The sequence below is a fragment of the Mustela nivalis genome (assembly GCF_964662115.1).
Source record: "Mustela nivalis genome assembly, chromosome: 9".
NCBI classification, from domain to species: Eukaryota; Metazoa; Chordata; class Mammalia; order Carnivora; family Mustelidae; genus Mustela; species Mustela nivalis.
In genome coordinates, this window is record NC_139028.1 from 24,198,149 (window position 1) to 24,226,082 (window position 27,934).

Sequence of the window (27,934 nt, forward strand, 5' to 3'; positions counted from 1 at the left end):
CTTTTTCTGGCTTCTTAAGATAGAAGCTTAGATCATTGATTTGAGACCTTTCTTCATTCTCTTATAAACATTTAATTATATAAATTTCCTTCTGAGCACCACATTAGTTACATTCTATACTTTTTTATATATTGTATTTTCATTTTCATTGAATTCAGAATTACTTTCGAATTTCCCTTGTGACTTTCTCTTTGACATTTTATAGTTTATTTAAAGTGTGTGGTGTGTTTTCCAAATACTTGGGGATTTTCCAGCTATTTTTCTGTTAATGATTTCTAGTTTAATTTCACCCTAGTAAGATAACATTTTTTGTACTATTTCAATTTTTTTTTAAGATTTTATTTGACAGACAGAGATCACAGGCAGAGAGTCAGACAGAGAGAGAGGAAGAAGCGGGCTCCCTGCTGAGCAGAGAGCCCGATGTGGGGCTTGATCCTAGGAATCTGAGATCGTGACCTGAGCTGAAGGCAGAGGCTTTAACCCACTGAGCCACCTGGGTGCCCCTTATTTTAATTCTTTTAAACCTATTGAGGTATGTTTTTGGCCTAGAATATGGTCTGTTTTGGTCAATACTCCGTACATAATAGAAAAAAATGTGTGTTCTAATGTTGTTGAGAAGTGTGTTTTTTAAATGTCAGGTCAAGTTTTTAGTAGTATTCAGGTCTTTTTTATTGTTAATAGTATTCTGTCTACTTGTTCTATCAGTTATTGAGAAAGGAGTGTTGTAGTCTCCAGCTGTAGTTATGGGTTTGTTTATTTTTACTTTCAACTCTATCAGTTTTGCTTCATTATCTTAAAGCTGTGTTGTTCCGTACATACATACTTCCTGTTCAGATTTACCACTCTCTATCTAATGGCTTTGCAATTGTCTCTAACCCGCTCCCCAGACTCCTGGCCCACAGTAATTGCATTTGATACATATCTACCTACCTAGGCACCAGGTGATTTAATGCAATTCCTGGTGGTAGAGCTATCTTTTTTCTTCTTTTATCTAGATTCTTTGCTCTAAAGAGGCTAAAGAGGTAGCCCTAGGCAGTGGATCTGCAGCAGTTTTTTGCATTCTTATTTTATGTCCAGCCTCACCTCCCTCCAGCCCTGCCCCTGCTTCCTGCAGTGAAACGGACTCTCCCATGGAGTACTTTTAATCTCCTTTGCCTAACAGGACTTTAGCTCCTGGCTGCCACTGCGTACTTTGGATATAGAGTCCAGTGGTTCTGTGGTTAGTTGTATGCTTTGCATTTCTTTTCTGTGTCCGGGTTGTGGCAATGTCTGTTATTTTTGAGCCCATGCTATGTCTTCTTGGGATTCAACCTTTCATATTTTATCCATTTTACTCTATGTTTGGAGCAGAAGTATATTAACATCTGAGTTTATGGAGTCAGTTTGATCAAAGGCCTAATCATACTGATAAATATAGATCAAAATAGTTCTTTTAACTGCTCTGTAATATGCTATTATATGAATAAGCCACATTCTGTTTATCTATTCACTAGATAGTTTTTGACAGTACTTGAGTTTAAGAAATAGTGAGTTGAAACAAGTTCTGTGACTTAAGCCTTGATGAAATACTCTATGAAAAGGACTAACTTCAGTTCAAGAATCTTTGCTGTGTATGAAACGTGAGAATTAATATTCCTGGAGGTAGATGAAATATAGAAGCTTGAAGAAGACAAGTGGGAAAACATCTATGGCTTGAGCTAAGTAAGAGAATGAGATCTATGATAGAAGATCATACAGAGAAAAGGGAGGAAAATACAGGAAAGAATCTTGAGAACTACGCAAGTGTAGAGGGTCAGAAGAGAAATGAGAATCCCTAAAGAGAGATTAAAAAGGGCATTTAAAATGCCAAGAAGAAGAGAGTTTCTAGAATGGTACTTATTACTCTAGCAAACCAATGAAGTGATGAGAACTAAGAACGATGATCTGAGAGCAAGACCCGAGTTCTACCTTCCGCCCTCTCACTCACCAGCTTTTAGACTTTGGATTAACAAACTAGCTCCAGTTACTATATCTGTAAAATATGTAATAGTTGATCTCTAAAGTCCTTTCTGTGCCTATGTTATGAGGTTTATGTGTTTTAAATAGTAATATATTGGTGACCTTGAGAAAACTGTTTCAGTGGTGTATGAAGGCCCAGTTGTAGAATGTTAAGGAGATTTCTTTGATGTGCCATGATATGACACCATATCAACATGAGCAGAAGCATAAACAATAGCAATCAGATGTTTGGAAAATATATATATATTTTTTTAGTAACATATAATGTATTATTTATTTCAGGGGTACATGTCTGTGAATCATTAGTCTTACATAATTCACAACACCTACCATAGCACATACCTTCCCCAGTGGCCATAGCCCAGCCACCCTATCCCTCTCCTGTAACTCCCCAACAACGCTCAGTTTGTTTCCTGAGTTTAAGAGTCTCTTATCGTTTGTCTTCCTCCCCAGTCCTATCTTGTTTCGTTTTTCCCTCCCTTCCCCCCACAATCCTGTGCCCTGCCTCAAATTCCTCATATCAGAGAGATCATATGATAATTGTCTTTCTCTAATTGACTTATTTTGCTTAGCATAATTACCTTCTGTTTCCATCCACGTCATTGCAAATGGTAAAATTTTGGTTTTTGATGGCTGCATAGTATTCCTGTATGTGTGTGTGTGTGTGTGTGTACACCACATCTTCTTTATCTATTTGTCTGTTGGTGGACATCTAGGCTTTTTCTGTAGTTTGGCTATTGTGGACATTTGAATCCTTCATAATGCCTTGGGAAACAAAGTAAACTAAATGAATGTTTTTCTTCTAGTTATACTTAAGTGATTTTGTTTAGCCAAAACAAATGAACTATCAGAGATTTCTCATGTTTCATTGTCATATTCCTTAAAGAGAGAGATGTACGTATTAGGGATTTATTTTGGAATTAGATAGTCTTATTCAAAATAAAGACTCTGGTTGGTTCAATATGGGTCTGCATTTGAGGAACAATGGATTAACAGAATTGTTAGCTACTACAGAAGCCACGTTTGAGTATACCTCTAGGCATTTGTAAGGGCTACATACTAATCCCATTGTGGTATAAGCACATGCATAAAATGTAAATCCCATTACTTTTCTCTAGGATGTTCCTTGAGATTGTAGCTATACCTTTTATGGAAATGGTATGAAATCCAAATATAAAATCTTTGTGCTGCCTAAAGCCCCCGGTCTAAGCTTACTTTAGTTTTCCAGTTTCCTAAATATTATGTAAAATATTTCCTGTTTGTATGACTTAGTTTATAAGGCTAGTCAGAGCTGAGAATGAATTATCTTTTGTCTCCATCCATCTTTGAGTTTTAGGTTTTATTCTGAGTTCACCCTCGGAGTAAGATTTATGATAGGAAACTGCAGTCTAAGTAGTGTGTCAAGTCTTCATTTATTCTGGAGTCATAGACCTGTGACTGAATTGTGATTGAAGAAATGCTCTCAGGTATCTTGGGAATCAAGAATGACAATGGGCTAAAGGAGGAAGGGGTGCACGTTTCCCAGCCTGACTGTTGTGCTACTGGAATCTGCTCATGTGTGTATCACATTAGGCAGGTGTGCCATGGCCCCAGAGCGTCTCATGTGTGAAGGCGTGCCTATGGGCCCTGGAGGTGGAGCTGCTTTCACTCCACTGAGGTTGGCTCCATTCCCCATTCCCCCCTCGGTCAGGGCCACCTTCAACCGCACTTTACCAGGAGGCTGTTTTCTAACTGCTCGTGATTCAGAGACTTTTGAAATTGGAAGAAGCTGTTCTCTCAGTGGGTGTTTTTCTCTAATAGAAAGAAAGAAAAAAGCACAATGCCAGTTTGCCTGTGGTCGTGTCTTCCCAAGGTTGTACCTAGGGTTTGGTTTCCATTTATCATTCTCAGTTGCTCATGTGGTCATGTTGGTCTTTATGCTGTGTGTAGTAAATTTTATTTCTCTTGTGATTGGTCATTTTCTATTAGAAGGTCATAGTGGAATGGTGTTTAATATTCTCAGTCAGTACTTCTGTTCTCAGGTAGAAGTACTGACTGAGAATATTAATATAAATCAAGATTATTCATTTTAAAGAATACTTAGTCATCAGAAGCCATTTACCTCTCAAGACTATAGCTTTGGGGCTGATGATAAAAGCTCAGATAATACCAAGTTTGCAGCTATAGTTCAGTTTGGATGGACTGTTGAATAATGAATAAAATACCTGATTTACTGATTTGCCCTGCTTAACGATAATACAAAATAAGATAATACAAAAGATAATACAAAAATAATAAAATCTTTCAATGGAGATTAAAATCATACTTTCATACTTTTTAGGGGCTCTTGGGTGACTCAGTTGGTTAAATGTCCAACTCTTAGTTTTGGCTCAGGTCATGATCTTGGGGTGTGAGATCAAGTTCCCTGTCAGGTCTACTTAAGATTCTCTCTCTCCCTGTCCCTCTGCCCCTCCCACCCTCTAAAAAAAAAAAAGTCATACTTTTTACTTATTTAACTTTTAAGGGAGCATATTTAATGTGTGTAGTGATACACAATGAGGTTATTTTCCTTCATTTTTATAGAATAAAGAATTTTTATAGAATAAAAATGAGTATTTATTATAGCCCATATCAAAACTTTTATCCATATATAAAAGTCTATTGGCTTTATCTGCAAATTAATAAATAAACATTGATTTTTAAGGTTTAAATGAGTGGAAAGGCAGGTGCAGAAGTGGTCATGTTTATGGTAAAAATAGGGATGCAAAGTTATGAAGGAACCAAATAATGAAGGGCCTTTTACAGTCACTTTGTTTTCTATTGCTGCTATAACAAATTACCCTAAATGTAGTGGTTTAAAACAATACCTGCTTACTATTTCATAGTTTCTGTGGGTCAGAAGTGTGGGTACTCTGGGTTAACTGGGTTCTCTGCTTAGGGTCCCACAGGGCCAAAATCAAGGGGTTAGCAGGGCTGTGTTCATTATTGAAGGCTCTGGCGAAGAATCACCTTGTAGTCTCATTCAGGATGGTGGCAGAATTCTGTACTTTCTCCTGCTTTCCATGTGGCCACTTTTGTCTTCAAGCCAGCAATGATATAACAAGTTCTCTCATGCTTAGAAGCTCTCTGACTTCCTCTTCTGCTGCTGCCTGGGAAGCTTCACTGCTTTTAACAGTTTATATGATTCGATTAGTCACATTCAGCGACTCTCCCTATCTTAAGGTCAATAATGCAGTATAATATTATATAATCTTGAGAAGAGCACCAGGGGATGAAGATTGTGGGGGCCAAAATTCTGCCTTCCACAATCATGATAAAGAGTTCAGGCTTTATTCTGATGGGCTTTGTATGGTTTTCAGTAGAGGGGTGATGGGTCATATTGGTGTTTTATAACAGTCACTGGCTGTAATATAGACAAGAGTCAGTTTGGGGCCACCCTGAAGTTATGGGAAATCTTTCGAAGGAGTATCATTTGGGATTTGGTTATAGGTAATAGAAGTCATGCTAGATATGTTAAGAAGAAAGGGGTTTGGAGTGCCTGAGTGGCTCAGTGGGTTAAAGCCTCTGCCTTCAGCTCTGGTCATGATCCCAGGGTCCTGGGATCGAGCCCCACATCGGGCTCTCTGCTCAGCCTGGAGCCTACTTCCCCCAACAACCACCTGCCTGCCTCTCTGCCTGCTTGTGATCTCTATCAAATAAATAAAATCTTAAAAAAAAAAGAAGAAGAAGAAGGGGGTTTAATACAGGGAATGGGTGTTGAACAAAAATTTTTGGAAGGGCTGTGTCTCTAGGATTGCCTTAAAATGATACTGCAGAACTGACCCACCAATGGCACTGCTGCCTATGGTACTCCTGAAGCTGCTGTCCCTGGTGCTGAATCACACCAGCTTTACTGTGATCTGGGGGTTCAGCAAACTGCTGCCAAGGGTGTTAACTCCAGGAACAGTGTTTGAACTGCAGTTGGATAATTAGGGAGCCTATACCCAAACTGTGCCCTCACCATCTGCTAGATCCATTATATTTATCCCCAGGGCTACTGAATGAAAGTGAGAGAAGCCAAATCTCACCTGCAAATGAGTGCGCAAAATGCCATTTTTATCTTCCCAGTCTTGGCAGTACAGGAGGGAGGCATTCCAGAGGAGGCTGGAACGGATCCTGGGGAAGCTCATCCACAGAATGTTCTAGCATTCCAGGTTATTGAATTAGAGTGGTGGGAAAGAGGGCTAGCAAGGAATCAGGATGACTGTCCAGCTACTGGCTAGGGTGAGGAGATCATTCTTCATGCCATTTACTGACATAAAAAGACCAGAAAAGATGAGGAGTAACAACAAATTATTTCTGGATGTGTTGATTTTGAGAAAACTATGGGACCTTAGTTTCCTAATTTATAGGTAATTTAATTTGTAGATGGACTAGGCCAGTTGTATCAAGTAGGCCAGTTTCTGCCTGTGGGTCATAATTTTGTTTACAAATATGTTTATGGTTGAGATTAATTCAGTTTACCATAGTGCCAAATATAAATAAGTCTATAATTATATAATTATTATTGTAAGTTTTAGTTTTATATTTAAATTGATTTAAGGCTTAGCACTGGTTCTTAAACTCATTGTTGAGCAGTGTTTATCTTTTTCAGAAGGACACATGGCTGCCTTATTTCCTAAGTTGTTCTTGTTTCAGAATCGCTGCCTTTTAAATTTCTTTCTAAAGAAAACTTGGCGAGGTATAATATTCCCGGGTCATGCTTCCTAATTTATTTATTTGGTCAGCAGTGGCGTTGTTTTGCTTCTCAATTTGTTTCACTGGCTCTGCAGTCTTTCTTTTCATCTCCTTCTGTTGGTCATTTCTCTTTGAGCTCTTGTTTTATAATATTCATACTTAATAAGTTCTAGACCCCTTGTCTTCAGTTATTTTTTCTTTCAGATTGTGTTCTGCCTCTGCATTTTACTCACTGTGTGTTTCTTTCTTTTATTCCTTTTGCTGTGTTATGTGCTTAGTTGCCATTTTGTATCTCTTTGCTTATGCTTAAAAGTGGGCACCTCTCTCCAGACCATCTCTTTACTGAAACATAGTATAAGTAAACTCTCCTTGACCCCTTCACCATTGTTTCTTTTGTTCCTCTGAGGCAGAGTTTGAGAGCTGTGGTATTACAATTGGACTTTTCTGTAGTCTGAAGGGAAAATATCTCTGGAGTTGGGTTCAGCTTTTATTTGACCCCTTGGGTTCCGCTGTCTTTTCTAAGATTTTGTGAAATTATCAGAGCCTAGTTTCACTTGTTTGAGGGCATATAGTAGGAGATGTGGGTAGGGAAAGATACCCTTAGAGTTGGAATCATTTTACTTTTTCAGTTTGGAGCCTTGGAAAATTTCAGGTCTTGGTAGTTTTGCTTTTTGTTTGTTTGGCCTTGTTTTGTTTGCCTTTACTAAGATCCTGATATCCTGGGAGTGGGACATAGAGGTTTCTAGTCCCCACAGTATTTCCTCAGACTTCCTGGGGCTCACTCCTTAACACTTCAGCCCAATTTTCTCTAAATTGGGAAGTGTTAGCACACTCAAGAGTTAGCTCTTTATCTTCTTCCTCCATAATGAATTCTGGGTATTGAATTAGGATCTTTGCTTAACAGAACAACCTAGTACACTGCCATTGGTTCCTTTTAAATAAAGCCTATTGCGATAAGCTTATTCCCTCTCTTTCTTTGTTAGTTGTTGGTTGTGATATTTTTATCCTTTTAAAAAATACTGTTTTTGACATAAGTTTCGAGAGAAGATTCTGTAATCTCTTTCATCATAGCACCATCATTTCCGAGAAGTTCTAAATAGATTTCAATCATTTGTTTTCTAAAGGGGTATGTGTATTTTAATAATGTAAATTCCAGAATAGGAATGTAGTGTTTATTTTTTATTTACAAATTACATGTTCATCTATTATGTTCTATAATTCTCTTGACTGTTTTATAAGGTAGGGAGGGCAGACTTTTTAATCCCAGTTTAACTAATGAAAAAACCGAGATACAAAGAGATTGACTTGATGAGTCACACAGCCAATTATAAGATGGAGTCAAGACTCTGAAGTCAGATCTTCTGACTCCAAAGCCAGTACTATTTTACCATATACTGTTACCCCCTTTAATGAAAATGGTTACCTCCATGCTTACCCACACATGTCCTACTCTGTCTTTAATATTCCTACCAACCTTTTTACACTGACTTAACTGAATTAAAGCCAAAAGTAGGGTGGGGAATAATCTTACATGACCACTGTATTCTGATCTTGAATTAACCTCAGGATTTCTTGGTTATAATAAAGCTGTTATTGGGTCTTTTGATCATTTTTTCCTTCTCTGGTTTGTAGAAAATTGCTCAACTTCCTCAGTAAAACCAGACTTTAGTAAAAAGGCTGGCAGTGGAGACAGGATTTTCCACATGGGAAACTTGGCCTTATGGGCCCAAGTTTCACCTCTATAACTCATTTTCCTCTTGGTAGCTTCTGCTCTTTATTCCTGCCTCAGTCAAGGAACTTGTATTCCTGGTATTTGCCATTTACAAGTTTTTCACAAGAATTTACTCTTTTTTTTTTTTAAGGTTTATTTATTTATTTGAGAGAGAGGGAGAGGGTGGGTGGGGGAGCAGGCAGAGGGAGAAGGGGAGTAGGAATCTCAAGCAGCCTTCGCCACCCAGCATGGAGCCCAAGAGGGAACTGTCTGATGGCCCTGAGATCATGATCCTGATGAGATCATGACCTGAACAGAAATCAAGAGTCAGACACCCAACCGACTGAGACACCGAGGCACCCCTCAGGAATGTATTCTTGACTCCTCCGCAAAGACCTTCTTTATAGCCAGTGAGACTACACTGAACACTCAAACAAAAATCACTGAAAAACCAGGATTAACAGCTCACATACAACTGGATTTTTTTTGTTATGGTTTGTAAATTATCTTCTCTGGTGGTTAGAAACTGGCCTCATTCCATCTTCCCATCTGTCACCAAGAACGTGTGCTTAGATATATGCCCTTGATGATGACACCCAAGAAAGCAAGTTCTACAGAGTGATTAGACTTCTCTCTGTAATCCTTTTGTCTGCTTTTCTAAGTTTTCCTTTCCTGCCTAAATCTATTCTTCGGTAACAATAAACAGCAGGCATGGTGACCATCTTTAGGACAGATTCCTCTCCTATCCACAAGGATGTGGTTTTATTGTGGCCGCAAAAGGGCAACCGTATCCGATCACAGCTACACAAATAGTTCGTCAGGCAGATAGGTGGATGGAGATGATATTAGAATAGGATGGTAGCAGTGTCGCTCACTGGAGTTCTGAAGAAGTTCATAGTTTGTGTGCCAGTGGCTTAATCTGACACTGTTTTTTTGTTTTTTGTTTTTGTTATCCTTCTAGGTATCATGAACTGATTACAAAATATGGGAAGTTGGAGCCTTTGGCAGAAGTGGACCTAAGACCACAGAGCAGTGCGAAAGTAGAAGTCCACTTTAACGATCAGGTGGAAGAAATGAGCATTCGTCTGGACCAAACAGTTGCAGAACTAAAGAAACAATTAAAAACTCTAGTGCAGTTACCCACAAGCAACATGCTTCTCTACTATTTTGATCATGAAGCACCCTTTGGCCCAGAGGAAATGAAGTACAGCTCTCGGGCACTGCATTCTTTTGGCATTAGGGATGGAGATAAAATTTATGTGGAATCCAAAACAAAATAACCTCGACCAGCCTTGTAAAAAACACATACATAAGGACTTCTTGCAGGGCATTTGTTTCCAATGTGGTTTTCTTTAGGAGGGAGAAGGTTGTTTTGTTTCGTTTTGTTTGGGTTTCGGGGGTTTTGTATATTTTTTTTCCCCCTAGGATGGGGAGGGGGCTGTTTTTGGTATTTTCTACCACAGATTTCTTCAACTCAGCCAGCAGAATTGGCCACATCTGCAGTCCCTGTGCCCTCCCTCGTGAAAGATGACCAAGAAATCGCCGACTTCTTACTGTGTTCACTAAATGACCATTTAGGTATATTTGTGAAGATAGCATGAGCCGTGTGTCCTCCCCGCAGAAGGGGAACTTGTGGATTGAAATCAGGAGCAGGGAGCTTGACAGGAAGGGCCAGCACTTCTCTCCCCCAGTTCTTCTGTTGTCCTTCCCTCTCTCCCTCCTTTCCTGTTGTGGTTCAGATTTTCATTTTGACTTGTGTCAGCACGTGTTCACCTAATAGTTCTAATCCTGTCCATAAGTAACTTCTCATTTCTCAGTGTGGACAATTTTTTCATTTCTCCCTTTTGAAATAATTATAGTGTTTTAGGCATTTTTCAACCTGATTCTGAACTCAGGTATTCCGTGAGAACCTGTAACTCTGTTAGGATCTTGAAGACAGAGAGTTAAAACTCCAGGAAGACTCGCTGCTGTCCTGGCAGCGTGGGCAGAGCAGCCTGGGCCCTTTGTGTGTAACCACGTCCATTTCAGTGTCCCGCACAGAAGACGTCAACCCTCACTTCCATAACACAAAGCGTGTCACATACCACAGTCCTTTTATTTTTGCTTGTCAAATGTACTTCCTCATCTCTAGCTATCTTTCTCATTACTTTCAACCGTTGGGAATAGAGGCCTGACTTTCTGAAGAGCCCAGTAGAATAATGGATATACATGCCGGGAGAGCTGGGACTTAGCTAGCTGACTGTCCGTGGCATGTGTGAGGGAGTAGAGTGGGAGAAAAGTCAAGCCATCCAGGAGGAAGAGTGTTGTGACTTCCCTGCCCGTGTCGTCATTTGAAGCCCTGGCTCTTACACTTTGCATTAAAAGTGGGAAATCTTAAAGGGAGTTCTGATTCCCAGTTCTTCCCTGGGATGCTGTAATGTCATAATTGGACCCTTCTTTTTGTTTTGCATTTCAACTTAGTTGCCCCTCCCAAAGAACAACTCTGCCTAATCTATGAGTAAAGTCTAAGTGTCAAAACTTCAGAATTGCCTCCAAGTCCTATTTTTCGCAGGAGCATATTTAAAGCACTTTTCTTTAAAAGCTAGTTCCTCACCTGCCCTGAAATCTTTGCATTTGTTCTTGTAGTCCTTCATTAAACAGGGTAACCCCTTTCTGTGATAGATGTCTTTCTTGGTCTACCATATTTACAGATGGGAGGCTTGGGGAAGGCTTGGCATCACTAAGGGCAGGTGATGTGCACATGAAGTATTTTTCCAAGAATGTAATCATTATCTGATTGCATTTGACCTTTTGACCTTTGTTATAGGATTCCACCACTCCTACAAAATCCTTTAATTTCTTACGAAGTTTTTAGATAATTCTTGTAAATTCTTCACATCTGCAGAGTTGTGATTATTATTGCTACTTTTTAAATTTTTCCTATTTATTCTCTTAATGCACTTCAGGTTCAGTATCTATAAAGCCTTTGACCCAGTCCAACTGAGTCAAGTCTACATCCACTGTAACATTAAAGGTGGAAACCAAAGGGTTTGAGAAAGATGAATGAAGCCTATTCTCCTTCTGCTGCAGAATTGATCTTTCAAAATCAGCAAGAATGAGCGATGGAGATCCAGGCTGGGTAGAGACAAGAATTAATTATTTTGCAATCACATTTTCCTGACAGATTTTTGGAAGTGGGAAAAAAGTGTGGCAACAGTGTCATGAAGATAAAAACTGTGGGTGCTTTGTGTAAGTGCGCATGAGTTCAGGCAAGTTTGAGAGAGAGAGACAGTGTAACTGAGCCCGTCACTTTTGTCAGCCTGGGAAACAGATGCACTCTTTTATTTTTTTGAGGTTGTATGACCCCTGACTGTCCCACAGCAGAAGGCAGAGCAAACACTTGGGTTGTGCTCTAATCATAAGTGGAATGGTCACAATTAATAAGATATTTTATATATGACAAAAGTTTTATGAAATGCTTTTTTACTATTAGAGACCTGTTCCTTCTGTTATGACAGAACACAGTGTCCATCAACTGCAGGCCTAATTCCTCTATTATACAGTTGCATGTCAGGGGAACTTCTCATCTAATTCAGTGGGTGTGGGTATTTTTAGGGCATTGTAATTGATGGTTTTAATAATTGCTGAACAATTTTTGATTGAGACAAAGTCTAATGCAATGACCGGTCTTACAGAGCTGCAGAAGAGAAGTAAAAGAGAAAAGCTATTTGAGCATGTGTACTTGTAGACTTATTTCGGCAGCTGAGTAAAGATGCTGCTTTTGAAATAAAATCGGTGCTGCGTAGACACCTTGTAACCCAAATTATTTTTGTAACAGGCCAAAAAAGAGGAGACAAGAGACCGTGGGCATTTGAGTCTCAAAGTTATGCATCATCGATGGCAGCAGCTTCTCTGTATTTTAATATTGACTTCCTCCACATGCAGCAAGAGCCTGTTGTTGGCATTTATAAGGCAAGATGCTGTCCGAGCCAGTATTACAGATAGGTCTCTGCAGGCACAGTGTATAGAACATATCTTTTTAAAAATAGAAATTCTTTTCAGTGGAGAAAAAGGAAAGGAGTCATAGAAGAAAGCCAGATCAAAACCAAGGGATCCTATGTGCCCACATGTAGCTGCTGAAGCCACAATAGAAATGGGCTTTCAAAATGGAATGGTTGAAATAGCTCAGATTGCTTTAAAGGAGGGGAAAAAAAAAGTTTAGAGTCCTGTGTCTTTTTTTTAAATTATTATTATTAAAAGTTTCTTTTGTTTCTGCAACCTATTGCCACCATGTCCATAAACACATAAGAAAGCAGTGGCTATCCCCCAACACCTTGTTTCTTTTAAGACCTGTGGGTGAAAAGAAGCCCAAAACATGAGCTATGTGTAACAGAGCCACATGTTATGATGCTTTGTGCTAAGATTTTGTTCACTTAAAGAAATGCAAGTTCAGTCCTCAACAGGTGTTTCAGCTGCATTGCTAAGTCAGTGGTGTCCCAAGCAAAGAACACTGGGTGCACAAGGAACTGACCCCCATTTGAGGCACACTGCCGATGGCTCTTCCCAGTGCACGTGTGAACGCGACTTGCTCTGTGGCAAGTGCTAGGCCCTAGGGCATATAAAACAGGAATACAAAATAATAGATCGTTCTAAGCGATGTCATTTCTGTTTATGAATTTGATTTTTCCCTTCATTTCATGTTAGATTGAAAACGCAAACAAACTGCTTTCCAGTACACCCAGAAGCTATCTGTGTTACCAGATGTGTTGTGAACACTCTATTTTTCATAGGTGCTTCCTTACTATATAATATGTCCATTGTAGTGATGGAGAGGGACTGGGCTCTCTCAGGCTCTTTACTTGCCAGTTGTCTCCTGCAGCTAATGGAAATATATATTTTATTTTAGAATATAATTTAAACATGAAGGTCTATTCTTTGCACTTTTTATTAATACATATATATATATAGATAATCTTTAAAAAAATTAAAAATCCAAGTCCAATTTCTCTTTGTGTTCTGGTTTTTTTCTGGAGTTCTGGGGCCAAGATACATGCTTATTTTTATATAGTCAAAGGTCGACATCACTGCTGTGGTTGAGTACTGTGGGGAACTGGCCAAAGCAGGGAAGAATTGGACCATTTTGAGAAATTTCTTTGGAATTTTGCCATTTAGAAATGAAAGCTGTAAAACAAAGAATGTAGGAAGCGTTATCATTGCTTTTCTGTTAGCAAATTCTTATACTTCTAACATGTACTTCATATTCCCTTAATGTCCTTTTAAGGATAAAGTCCTCCCTTTAAGATAACTGGCATCCTCTTTTTTGAATAAGGATGAAAACCTCAGTTGGATGCACTTAAATTTTTTCCAAGTGACACTTTTTGGTCTTCAGAAAATAATTTTCTGTGAGAATTCGAGTTTTGGACACTTGAACTCTACCCACATCGATAATTTCTTGGTAAGCTATAATGAGTTAACCTTATATCAAGAATGATGGTCCAACAACTGTACTTTATTTCTGTATATAGAAGAGTCCATTAACTTCTCTCTCTGTGTTCCAGAAGGGTGTGAGTATCACGATCTGTTTAAATTTAAATATTTCTGCCTCTTACTTAAATTTCAAAGAATATACTTTCAACTTCTATACTGAATGCTATTTAGTTAATATGTATTGTGAGCTTCTCCAAGTATACTTGCAAGGTAGACATATGTCAAGACATCCAGTACCCACTGGGCTGAAAGATTCTGGGACTCCCACTAGTTACTAGGATGCATGTAAGTCAAGAAAGTTAACCTTTGAGAAATGAAGTCACTTTCTTTACAACTCTCCTCTGGAAAGGAAGTTAGTTATCTGTGGTCTCCAACTTAGAAGTTCAGAGCTCAAATTCAGCCAGTTAACTTTTAAAACCCATATAGGTCATTTCTTATTCTTTTAGCTCTTTTTAAAGATTTTATTTATTCCTCAGAGAGAGGTGGTTGCAGAGGGAGAAGCAGGGTCCCCATCGAGCAGGGAGACAGGACTCGAGGCTCCATCCCGGGACCCTAGGATCACTACCTGAGCTGAAGGCAGACACTTAACCGACTGATACCCGGGCACCCCCATCTACTTTTAACTTTTTAATGTCACCAGGATTTAGGATCTGAGTTAATCCCTGAAAGGAATAACATACCATACTGTAACTCCTTAAAATATGGTGAGTGAGACTAACACTGGAAATCTTTAGCTTTTTTTGTTTAACAAACATTTATTAAAATGTTCAAATATATATATTTGTCATATATATGAATATAATAAGGAGAGGTTCTCATGCTAGCCTCCCAACTTGCTCTGTACTAAAGAGAGCAACGCAACTGGGGTTTTTTACAGTTTAGCACTATTCTGCTGAGTCAGTGGCATTTTTACAACCATATTTCAAAATACTGAAGCAGTGGCCTAAATAATAATTGATCCCAACAGCGCAAACTAACAAAAGGAAATCAGTTCTTAAAATAAGAATACTACTAACTGTTCAATGTTTTGTCTTAGGCTTTTCTCTGATGTGGCTTAGGCACCTGAATAATTTGCTTGCACTCTATTTGAAGGCACAGCTATTAAGAGGGGACTAACAAACCCAAAACCGAGGAGGAAGGAGAGCCCTAAGTGGACAGAGTTGCTGTTGTATGAATCCTTGCCAATCCATGTCCGAGCTTACCACGCTTCTTTCTCACGTTTCTTCTAAACTCGAATAATTAACATTTATTACACCCAGGACCCATACTAGATGCTTCACCTATATTTGATCTTCATGACATCCCTATGAGGTTAGCACTGTTGTTATTCCCATGTTCTTACTCGTGAAGGGAGTGGCACACAGATAGGTTAAGTAACTGGCCAAAAGTCACCCAGTTGGTTAACAGAGTCAGGATCCAAACCCAAGGAACCTGGCTGTGGGATCCATGCATTTAACAGATACGATGTAATACTTGCTGCTAAAGTTCTCCATTACCCTCCACACTCATGCACACACACGCACGCACGCACACACACCTTTATTGTCAGTCTTTACATTTCATTAAGAAGAGATGTTTCACAATACCCATCTGCTAAGTTGATTTGCTCTGTAACAACAGCACTGATGTGGCCGCTGGCTCTGAATCCCAACTGGAATTTGTCCCCATGCCCTGTCAAGAATTGGGAGATGACAGTTGGTGTGTGCCCTGTTGTCCTCCCTGTTCCTCTGACAGGTCATTTGGACATTTGTGATGGGCGCCATTGACAAGAATAAGTTAAACAGTAAGTAATATGAGGCAAGGAAAGTAAGAATTTGGTTTTTAACCTGAGGACATTCTAGAACCTTAAAACTTCGTTGCAGTAAACAGTCAAAGGTACGAGAGGTCACTCATTTTGAACTCCAGCTTCGATCAAAGAGGCAACAGTGTTTAAGTGGACTGAAAACGGGTGTTATCAAGGAAGAAAAAAAAAAATGTTTATAAGTGAATGCAACCTGTTGCAAAGGTTTTGTTCCAGGAAAGGATGAGGCTGTCACTGCTGTTGTTTCTCCTTAGAATGTAAGGAAGCGCCTTGTGAAGAATATAAATATTGCTTACAAAATAGAGGGGACAGGCTATCTGTTGTGTTCTGCAAGATCTAGATCTGCCAAAAATTACAATGCGATTTCAGTTTGTCAGTTCTTACAGAGACTTCATCCTTGGATGCTTTGTCGTCACTGTATGTAATATAATTGAGGTGTTAAGTAAATGAGAGTGAGAGGAGGGCAGACAAAAAGAAATACAGAGAGAAGAGAAAAAATGTTTTCTGAAATATCTGATACATTGGAGGGCAGATGTAAGCTCTACTCCACTATCGAGGAGTAGAAACAGGCCATTATGAATTGCTTTGGCTGTGTTAAAATTTGGTTTGGTTTGATTTTCAATTTGTTTACAAAAAAAGAAGTCTCTTCAAAAACCATTTGAATCTATTTTCTAAATAGAAAATACTCACATAGTTCAAAAACCAGACAAAAAGATGTCATACATTAGAAAATCCCACTCTAACTCCCTGTCCTTCACTTTTATTAGTTCCTTATGTGTCTTTCCAGAGTTTACACAAATAATAGCAAATAATATATCTTGTTCCCCTTTTATACAGCGAAGTTAGCATAGTATATGCACCTTTTTACATATATTATACGCACCTTTTTTTTCACTTGAAACATATCTTGGAGATCTCTGTAGCTGTACATTGGGAATCACACTGTCCTTTGTTTGCAGTATAATATATAATATTCCATTTATAGACACAATTTATAATTTGTTTGGCTCAACCCTCATCGATAGACATTTGAGTTTTTCCTCTTCCTTTCTCTTTCCCTCCCTCCAACTCACCCTCTCTTTTATTTACTATGTTCAGTTTGCTGCAGTAAACAGCATATGTTCTCTTACATACTTGAAATGAATCTATAGAATACATTTTTAGAAGTGGGATTGCTGGATGAAAAGGCCAAAGTGTTTGTAATTTTGGTAGATGTTGCCAAATTATTCTCTGTTAGTCATACCTAAAAAGAACTTTTTTTCCCCCGGCTTTATTATATGTCCCATCCCTGCACAAAGACTTTACTGATCTTGTTCTTGATATATGATTCCTGGTTTGTGCAAGCAAGCTAGGGTCCTCCCCAATTAGGCATGCAAAGCTAGGCACCAGAATTCAACGCATTACAAATTTGCATGAGCCCTGCACATCGTCTGTCCTATGAGCCATCTTTCCTCTGGAATCTAATTTTTTAATCTGGTGAGATTTCACCTGTGCAGGAGAAGGTATATGTATTATTTATCCTTAACAATGTATGAGCATTTGTTTCAGCTGAGTGCTCTTGAAAAGTGATGGATTAATAGCCCTGATACCCTCTGCTTATTGTCTACAGGAAGCTTTGATCAGAGCTGCTTCTCACAGATCAGTGCAATTCTTTCAGAGGAACGATTCGGTACTACGTTGTGAATGGGGAATATAGTGTGTCTGCCCGCCCCCCGTCCAGCTCTGTCGCTAATGTGCCGGCAAGGATGTTAGAATAATGCCCATTGTGAGCTTTTTGGGTTATATGGGTCTCTGTAGAATTAACTATTCCAAACTCCTTGGCTAGATACAGATACTAAAGTCGCTTTCAGAAAATATCTTGGAGTGCTTGTTCAGATTTCAGAGATGATCATCTTTTATTAGATCTTATATCTAGAGAACCTTGCCAATTAGTTAATAAACATTAGTGAGTGTCATTCAATGTGGTTTTCAAAGAGCCAATGCCATTTTTCTTAAAATTAAGCCATATTTTTTTTTAGCTTAGTCCAAGCTCAGTATTTAGAATGAATAAGATCAGCCCAAAAAGAAATATTACTTAAAGGCAAATAACATTAATTCTTTAAAAAGCAGGTTCCAGGTCATTTGTGTACAATTTGGACTCCCGATATTTCCAGCTTGCAATTAAATGATTATCACCATGATACTAATGTATATGAAAAAATTTAGAAATAATTTTTACATCAGGTTTTGTTTTGGCTTTGTTTACTTTGCTTATAAGAAACAAAACTGAATGGCTTATATCCAAAAGACAAGAAATAACAAAGGTTGGTGAGAATGTGGAAAAAATGCACTATTGGTGGGAATGCAAACTGCAGTCAAATGCTCTACCCCTGAGTTATACCCCCTGGGAATACAAACTGGTGCAGCCACTCTGGAAAGCAGTATGGGGCTTCCTCAGAAAACTAAAAATAGTGCTACCATATGATTCAGTAATTCCACTTCTGAGTGTTTACCCAAACAAAACAAAAACACTAATTAAAAAAGACATATGTTTATTACAGCATTAGTCACAATAGCCAAGATAAGAAAGCAACTCCAGTGCCCATTGATAGATGAATGAACAGAGAAGAGGTGGTGTCTATACACAGTGGAATATTACTAAACCATAAAAGGGAAAGTTTGCCATTCATGACAGCATGAATAGACTTAGAGGATGTTATACTAAGTGAAATAAGACAGAGAAAGACAAATACCATATGATTTCACTTACAGGTGAAATCTTAAAAAAAAAAAAAAACTAGCAACAACAACAGAGAGACAGAAACAGACTCATAAATACAGACAACAGGGATGCCCAGGTGGCCCAGTCAGTTAAGCATCTGCCTTCCACTCAGGTCGTGATCCTGGGGTCCTAGGTTCGAGTCCCGCATCAGGATCCCTGCTCAGTGGGGCATCTGCTTGTCCCTCTCCCTGTCTCTTCCCCTGCTCATGTTCTCTCTCTCTCTGTCTCAAATAAATAAATGGCATCTTCAAAATCAAATAAATAAATACAGAGAACAAACTGGTGGTTGCCAAAGGAGAGGGGGAGGATGAAATGGGTGAAGGTGATTAGGAAGTACACACATTCATAAAATAAATAAGTCACAGAGATCGAAAGTACAGCACAAGAATACAGTCAAGAATATTGTAACACTCTTATTATCATGCTGCGCATTTTATAATGTGTATAACAGTTGAATCACAATGTTGCACACCAGAACCTAACTTAATATATGTTAACTATACTTCCATTAAATTTAAAATGTTTTTAATTCAGAAAAGATGAAAACCCAAAAGAGTACAAGAGCATCCCAGTTTATGAAAGTTAATCTAGTTATCTAAGAGGGAGGATTCCAAGGCAGTAAGAGAAGCAAACATCCAGACGTGATGCCCTTCAGAATCGTTTCATTCTGAATGTCTTTACTGTTTAGGAGAAGTCTTCAGGAGCATAACTGCTTCCACATCAACTCTTCCATCTCAAGGATTCTGCTATGGATAACTATCATTTTTCAGGGAGAATGTAAGTATAGCCTTAGACGTAACCACCTTATTGAACTAGATCTAGGAAGTCGAACGTCATTGAATCATTGGTTAAGGGGTAGAAACAACTACACTCCAGAAATATCTGGAACCTCCGTGGCAGATTATACAACAGAGCAAAATGTTCTGTTGCAGAGGGCTTGTAAATTTATTCAAAGCACCAGCATCCGAGATTCAGTTCTCTGGGAAGCAGATGCCAGAGTAGAGTTAGGAGCGCAGAAGGCTTATTGGGGAGGAACCTGTGTGAAAGTGAAGGGGCAGGAGGATTGGACAGGAGGGGCACAGACCATGCTGTAGACCTGACAGTCTGCCAACTCAATATGGTGCTCTGGGGCAAAGAGGAGTCCCGCCTGGGGCCCTTGACCAACACTTTTCTCAGTCATCACTTGGGGAAACACAACAAGAACATAACTTCAGCTTGAAACTGATGTAAATACTGAAGGAGCCAAAGGCCGGAAGCTGTCAGCCTACCATATCCTTGTGTCAGGAAAGCATTCCTTTCTCGAAGGCGGATCTGAGCAGTGCACTTTTGTATCTACCACAGACTACTCCATGCAATGTGTAGATCCCACTCTACATGATGAGGGCCACCTCCTCTCACTCTCTGGTGGCCCTCTTTTCCTGTGTGGAACCTTAGAAGAGAGCGGTTAGGGGAATGGACTATAGCGCCTGTCACTGCAATTGATTTCAGGTTCACAACTGGTAACCATTGTCTCCTGCTTCCGCTGTCATCTTATCACCTGAGCCGTCACCTCTGCTGCTCTCAGTGTTTACCTAGTGGTATCTCCCAAGCCCTAATTCCTAAGTAGTCTGAGGCCCTAGGAAACATGTGCTGCTCAGACTTAGGCAGGGGAGTATGAAGAGCCACCAAAATGGGTCACCTGAGCTCCATACACATTATCCCTTGGATCCATCATGTCATAGCAGCCCCATCTCCTCCTGCTCCTTGGATGGTAGCCCATCTTCATTCCTGCCAATCTCTGAACAAAGAGCCCAAGTGCCCAAGCAGCAGCGCAGCCATAGCGTAGAGCTCCTTGGGACTCTCGCTGTGTCCCCCAGTAAAAGTGTGCCCTCCTGGGGACCAGGATGTTAGTCTGCACAACCCAGAGATGAGGATGGCCAGCACAAAGTCCCTTAGTAATCATTGGGAGTAGTGGGAAGCAGGACCACCCCGGCTTCCACATGTTGGTTCCTGACCCATGTATTCTTCCTCCAGGGGGTGCTGCATCATATGACTCTGACTCAACACATGGGCAGTACACTGGAGGGTGGTATACCATCCTCTCAGTATCCTCTCCAAGCCAGTGGCTCCCCTGCTCCTTCGACCTTTCCTCTCAGTGCTGGAGCCGGTGGCATCTTCTGTGTCATGGCATTTGTGCTCCGCCAGTGGATCCTATAGTCACGGGCCACACTCGCATCCCCTTTCTATAAAGTGGGCTCCCTAGTCCGATGTTATTTTGCATGCAGTTCTGTGCCTAATGATCAGGCATTCTACAGACCTCTTACTAATGGTAATGGCTGAGGGTCTGTGGGCAGGAAAGCCGACCCATAACATGGAGTAGGTCCATTCCTGGGGGAAGGAACTACTGGCCCCTCCAATGCAGTCATTTTGCCTCCACGGGGCCAGCTGGTCTCCCCAAGGAACAGAGACACATGGCGGGCTTAGCTTTCATCTCTGTGATTGGCAGGTTGTATGCTCAGAGGCAACAGAAGCTAGGCCAGCCTTGCTGAATGGGAGTTCATGCCACTGGGCCTATTCCTAACCTCTGTCCCTGTTGTGTGGCTACTTCTGGCGTGTCTCCATCTTACCAGCACTGATAGAGGCTGCCTCACAGCAATTGGTATAGTCATTTAAAAATATATTTTATTTATTTATTTGACAAAGAGAGACACAGCGAGAGAGGGAACACAAACAGGGGGAGTGGGAGAGAGAGAAGCAGGTTTCCTGTCGAGCAGGGAGCCCGATGTGGGGCTCGATCCCAGGACCCCAGGATCATGACCTGAGCTGAAGGCAGACACCCAACAACTGAGCCACCCAGGCACCCCTGGTATAGTCATTTTGTCTTCTTGGTTGTTGAGTCCCTCTTCGGTAGTGGATGCTGGGGCTTTTTTTTGCAGGTGTCGCCATATCATGCAAAGATCTTCCCACTTCGTGTCCATTCCCATCTGTCTATCCACATGTTTACTCCAGACCTCCTCATCACTCATTTTCCAAGCATTTTTCTTCCAGATCATTGTCTAACTAGCTATTTGATTCACCACTGCCTGCAAGGTTGTGCATGGTCTAACCTCAGAACACTTCCCCTTTGACACAAAGTATGCAACAAGATATATTACCACAAGTTCCACACATTAGGAAGATTTCCCCTTACCATTGTTTCAAAGCTACCCCTGAGTGAGGCTGTAACAGCCACCATCTGCTTTAGGCTTGCATACGCTCCCCAAGCTGAGTCATCTATACACCAAGTTTAGGATCTTCCCTCCTCTTTCAGCTCATCGTGTGTACCCTCCACCCCACATATATTCATATGTGTCATTTGGGTTTGGGGCGTGTGGTGCAGCCATGGCAGGTGGTGTGGAGTCTGTGCTGCGTAGTCAGGCAGCTCGCCATTGCCAGTCCCAGATTTACCATTTCCGTCTTATGATAGACTGCTGTTGGATCCCCCTGACTTTATGACTTGGTGGGTCCAATAGGACCCAGGTCATGATGGAAAGTTCTGGACACATGGTCACATATCTTGGTCAAATGTTCCATCACGGGCCCAGTTACATGCCAGGAGTGGGTTTGCAGGAAATGTGGTTATTCTTTGCTACAGATAGCATGATAGCATGACCTTACTCTAAAACTCTGGGTGACTGTGCTCTGGTTCTCCCACTAGGGTTTGCAAGAGACTCCCCATTTTGTCTTTTTGTCCACTACTGACCTCTCCAACAAAGGGTCTACCAAACATATGACCCGAGTGTCAAGGTCACTTGCATTTAAGCCTAGAGCTACAGCAGAAAGCTCGTTCTGCTCTCAGCCTAAGTCAAAGTTGACAGAATTCCATATCACCGGAATGGGGGGCTGGAGCAGTTTTCCTAGTTGTGGAATGCGTGGCCTCCAGAACCCAAGGAAACCAAGAAAAAAAGGAAGAATTTCTTTGTAAGGAGGTTGCAAGATACAGTAATTTGTCTTTTACTTTGGAGAGGCCCCAGCATGTCCCTGACTACTGGATTCCTAAAAATTTTACTGAGGGACTAGCCCTGAATTTTTGAAGGATTTATCTCCCATCTTTTGGAGCACATGTGTCTTCCCAAGGCCTCTTGGCTATAGCCTTCTTTTGCTCATTTTGCCCAGTCAGCTTGATGGTACCGAGTAATGACTCAAGGCGATGTTCTATAAGATCCAAATAGTCCATATCTCAGCCCCAGGGCAAAACTATACATGTATATTGCTATCTGGCCCATTTGGATGTGAACTACTTCTGATTCTCGTTTCTGATTCAAACAGGAAAAACAAATGTATTTTGCCAAATGAATGGCCACATACCGTGGACCTGAATCGACGTTAATCAGCTGTAGCAAAGACACTATGTCAGCACAGCAGCTGTCAGTTAGCACTACTGCTTGGTCGAACTTGCAGAAGTCAAGAGTCATTCTTCAGGATCCATCCTGACCAGCTAAATGGAATATGATTGAGTCACCACCCTTGCTCTGTACGAGTGAGCTGATCTTTACTATCCTCCTCCAACCCCCGATGCAGTGCTCTTGTATTTGCTACCTTAGCCGGAGTGGGGAGATCCATTTCCTTCCTTGCGATGATGGCTTTTACACTAACGACAAAGGGCCCGATGGGCAAAGTACATCAATCCCAATTCCATATTGGGACTTGGAAAATGACATCCAGGTGGTCTGTAGCCCCTGTTGACTCACGATAAGCTGGACTTGGCCAGAACCACTTTTTTTTTTTTTTTCTGGGCCCTAGGTGTTCCCACTCTACCAGGGTCTTTGGGGTTCAATATTAACTCAAACCCCCTGTCCTGCAGTCCTCCAGTTATGTAGGCATTCTCCTTACATTTTTCTACAGTCCCTAGAGTAAATGGTCAGAGGTCTTTGGGGGAAGGAGTGGGAGAATCTTTACTACACATACTTGTCATGGTGTTGAAGGGTCCTTCTCTTTGGGAACCTGGTTACCTTTTTAGTGTACGGGATCCAGATTTGAACACTGACTCAGATCTACCAACTGAGCAAGGGATCAAACATTTTAGGGGTGGGGAGATAATTGCCTTCGGTCTCTTGATCAACAATTTCTGCACTTTTTGGATTATATATAGTAAGCAATCCCCTTGTCAGCTGCTCATACTTTGCTCTGGAATGCCATGCTCCATTAATCATCTTCTTAGCTCTCTATGGATCAGGCCCTCTTTGCTGCCACTGTGATCTTCTTGGTCACTTTGAAGATTATGACCCCCTTTGCTTCAGGCAGTAGAGTGCTGCCCTCTGGTCTCCATGATTTCAGGGGACCATCTTCTCCACTGCTATCAGGTAGCCAAGTTGTATGATCACTCTCCTGCCGTCAACCCAGGACTGCAGAAGGGAGCCACCACTGATTTTCTTAGTGATGCTGGTGCTTCTCTCACCAGCGTATTACTGCCAGCTTTGGTGGAGGATGTCTCTGTCCTCTGGGCCTTCCCTTGGGACATGATCATTTGGTGGGTCTCCCAGACTCACGTAATGTATCTGATCCAGCATGTTCACTTCTCTGAGCATTTCATCCCTTCTACCGTCTGCCACAGTAATTCAGACATTTCAGCATCACTCAGTGTGGGCCATCACTTTGTTTCCAGGCTTCCAGGAACAGGTCTAGCACTGAGTTTGCTCTACCCCCTGGGCTCCTCGAATGTTAAGGTCTGTATCCCTAGAAAGTGCCTCCAAGTCCAAAAACTTTCCTTTCTTCTGTTATGGCCCAGACTCCTCCATTGAGCACCCTCACAATCCAGTCCCATAGATATTCCCCTTCCAGCTCCTTCAGGGAGTGGTCCCTCTCCTCCCTCAGGCCCAGCATCTCCCTGGCTGGATTATGCTGCCACTGGACCTTGAGTATAGGCATGGCAGTCAGAAGAGGAGATGGGAACAGCTTCTGGGGAGAGTGAAACCTCTCTGTTGTCTCCCAGTGCTGGGAGAAATGTTAGCTCTTAATGAGGTAGAGTGGGACATGTCTGTCTTGAGAAACCTGAAGAGTCAAAATCTTTGGGGGTATTTACCCAGATAATGCCATCACACATGCACTCACATGCACACACATATATGTATGTACATGTAGTACATATATGTAGTACATACATATAGTCAATTCTATATATGCAATTATATATAGAATACATTAAATATACATATATACGCTTTTTTCAGTTAGGTTCTAATTTTGGCATACTAATTTTGGCATGTAGTCTTCGTCAGCTCCACTAGGCTCTCCAGAGCAAAACTGCCCATTAGAGAAGGCTTGCCTTGGATGGAATGTTCTAGACTATTGTTCCACCACTGCCCCAGTCACTGGCTGGGGGGCTGCCCCAGGAAGAGTGTGCCCTTGGCTCCTCCACTGAGACTGAGTCTGAAGGAGCTAACAGTTGGCCACTGATGGCCAACCACACTTCTCACTCCATCCATTCCCACTGGCTCAAAGCTGATGAACTCTTTCACGGAAGAGGCACAGGAAACCTAGGAAATACAAGACAAAACAAAACAGTCAGCACGTAAGTTCCCTTCCACTTGTTTTCAGGAAGTTACATTTTTTGGTTTTGTTGGAGGCATCTTTCCTCTTCCCTGAAAAGCAGCATCGGTCTTTTGCCGCCTTTGCAAAGCACCCACACCTTGGGTTACTAGCTCTGAGCCACCCCTCTCCACCGCCACCTTAGGTCTACATCTTGTTAAAAATCTTCGCTCACTTCTCATCTTCAACAAAACCAGCCCTTCTGCTGATGTGACATGGCAGAAAAAGAGGCTTTTGTCATTCTCCTGTCTGTGACTGTTGAGCGGACACCCAGAACACACACACACTGACCAGCTTCCCAGACCAACCAGTGATAAGCCAGGCCAGTCTCTCCTCAAGCAGCCGGCACCAGCCTGCACCCAGATTCTCAAAGTCACTCTTACATTACCTGTGAATATACACTACCGTCTCATATATTTGGTTATGCCCAGATGGCATTTCTCCCAGTCCTGCCTTAAGGATGCATTTAATAGGGGTCAAAGGGACCAAGATATAAATATCCTTGAGTGCATGAAGAAAGAAAACCAAAGCAATTATAATGCCATGAGTAGTTTTTCAAATACAGCCAAGTGTTTTGCTTTAAGACATTTAGGTTGACTACATGAGTAAAGCCTTAGTACAGACTAGGCAAGGAGAATGCTTTTCTAGGAGGTCTTGGATTTGCATTTAATTTTATTTTAAATCAGCACCCCAAAAGTTAGATTTTCTGTTATGTAGACATGTGCCTTTTGGATGTAAATAGTCCTTTGACATCTGTAAGTAAATCTACCTGGAAAATTCATAATAGTAGAGATAGAGTAGGTTTAATGTGCACAACCTACTAAATTATCATGTGTTTGGGGGAAAATACTGAATAAGGCAGACTAAAAAATTAGTTCCCCAAGCACTCTCAATCATTTTAGAACAACTTGCTCAAAACTGAAATTACAATTTTTCATACAATGGGCATTTAAATGTCTGGTCAGAGAAAAATCTGGAGGAGTTTTTGAACATTTTGACTTACTTTATGCCTTTAGGCAGACTTCCTCAATCTGCATCAAATGTAACATGTCTTTACCTGGCTCACAATGCCTCTTAAATTATTCACTTACTGCAAGTTTTCGTCAGGAGACGCCTGCCACCCCCTTCTCCCTCCGAGGACCCTCCCGGGGCATCATTGGAGGTTTTCAGGAAACGGTTTGTTTTTTTCCTGGTGAAAGAGCATAGCTTGCACTGGTTACCTCCTTGGGGTTTACAGGAACATACCCTGGCCCTATCAGGCTACACACTGGCATGTCAGAGAGAAAAGGGAAGGCATAAAACCTAGAAAAGTTTGAGAAAGCGCCTTTAAATACTTGATGCATACCTGTGAAAAAACCAGAGTAGAGCCTATCTGTGGCAACTGTTCAAAATCAGAGACACAAAAAAAGACGTTAGTAGACAACCAACTTCATTTAAATGTTAGAAGCAGCAGCTTTGTTTGCAGTTCTAATCCCATGCTGGTGGATGCTAATTCTGTAACATTATACAGTTGTCTTTTTTTTTTTTGGTACAAAGGTAGAAGGGGGGGGGGTTCTTTTTGTGTTTTTCAGTGCAAAGTGATTCTGATCAGAAAGGACCAAGGTTTCAGCTCCAAGTACCTGACATTTCCATCTGAATCTACTTTTTTTTTCTTTTTTTTTAAGAGGGGGAAAGAAAGGTCTAGTTTTTCAGGAAAAGAACCTCTCTACGCAATCCTGAAACTGATCTTGAGATTTTCTTTTCCTTAATCAATAGAAAAAAACTTGATTGCAACCCAACACTTATCTGACTCTAGCACAGGACTAACTGAATTTTTGGTTTTACGAGGAGGGCATTCAGACATCATTTCAGGAATCAGAAATTATTGGCAGCAAGTAGGGGAGAACTGACATGAATTCTTGTTTTACCTAATTTTTGCCTGGTTTACCAAGAGTTGGCTTAATATTTCTGACAGTTCCTCCAGTCTCTGCAGAACAGGTTAGTGACATTTTTTCATAAATACAAATACTTAAATGCATCCTCCTTACTGCTCTCTGAACTGTCTCCCTAAGGGCTCAAGTCTTCACCTTGCACGGCATCTCCCTGTGCTACAGCTGTGGGTGATCTCTGCTAGGCTTACTACCATTTTCAGCAAATGGACTAATATTTATTATGTGCTTGAGATCTCAATGGGTCTGCCAGATAGTGAAGATTTGCAATAAAACTCTCCCAGGGTAAATCCACTGATTTTCCAAGAAAATTTGGCTGAATTGCAATAGCTTCCAATAATACAAGGAGGGTTTTTATTTTTGAGATTCTGTTGTGAGCAAACTGCCCGGTCTCCCTGCCCACCCGCCCCCGTCACCCCGTACTTGGTTCTCCCACAGATGTAGGCAGAACTTGGAGCCCGTGTATATGTTTGCATCTCAAACATATACGGAGCAGCCCAGGACCATCCATGCTTCTGACAGAGGGTAAAGCTGCCAGTTCAACTGATCGTAACTAAGATGAGACGAATTCACTTTTGTGATGTTCCTTCTTTAATTAATTTGCCGGTACTAATTACTCCCTGCGTCCTGGCTTCTATTTTTATTGTAATTCCAAGGATCAATCCCCCAGCGTGGTTCCTTTTTATGACCAATGTGGCTGTCCTTCATTTCACTATGGAAAGTCGGTGGACAGTCTTACATTGCCTGTGAATCTGGTCAGTCCTCCAAAATAATGGATTGGCTCCATCCTGTAGAGAAGGCGATGGCAAAACTCTAAATCCTCGTAACTACAGAAACACTTTGTGCTGTAATCGACTTTCATTTGATCCTGATTGAAAACTGTTTTAAACATCAGGAGAGCCAGGTCTTAGAGAGGATGCATGTTTATTCTAGAGACACAACACAGGAACTGCATCTTTAGACTCCGGTCCTATTTCTCGTGCTTGATAGCCACAGGATAGATCGGTCTCCTTTACTCTTGGCCACCC

At 41.0% G+C, this 27,934-nt stretch overlaps 2 protein-coding genes across 8 annotated transcripts in view; both read left to right on the forward strand.

Moving 5' to 3' along the window:
* The window catches only part of TBCEL (tubulin folding cofactor E like), a 72,784-nt gene extending 59,399 nt beyond the window's left edge, over positions 1 to 13,385 (forward strand). For all 7 annotated transcript variants that reach the window (XM_082683714.1, XM_082683712.1, XM_082683713.1 and 4 more), the window contains one exon: positions 9,366 to 13,385. In XM_082683714.1, coding sequence (XP_082539840.1) covers positions 9,366 to 9,684 — 319 coding nt within the window. In that variant the 3' untranslated portion in view covers positions 9,685 to 13,385. The remainder of the gene's footprint in view (positions 1 to 9,365) is intronic.
* Positions 13,386 to 19,156: 5,771 nt separating this feature from the next.
* Positions 19,157 to 27,934, forward strand: part of TECTA (tectorin alpha) — a 77,494-nt gene continuing 68,716 nt past the window's right edge. The window contains exon 1 of the mRNA XM_082683702.1: positions 19,157 to 19,209. Within this exon, the coding sequence (XP_082539828.1) occupies positions 19,181 to 19,209 (29 nt within the window). The 5' untranslated portion in view covers positions 19,157 to 19,180. The remainder of the gene's footprint in view (positions 19,210 to 27,934) is intronic.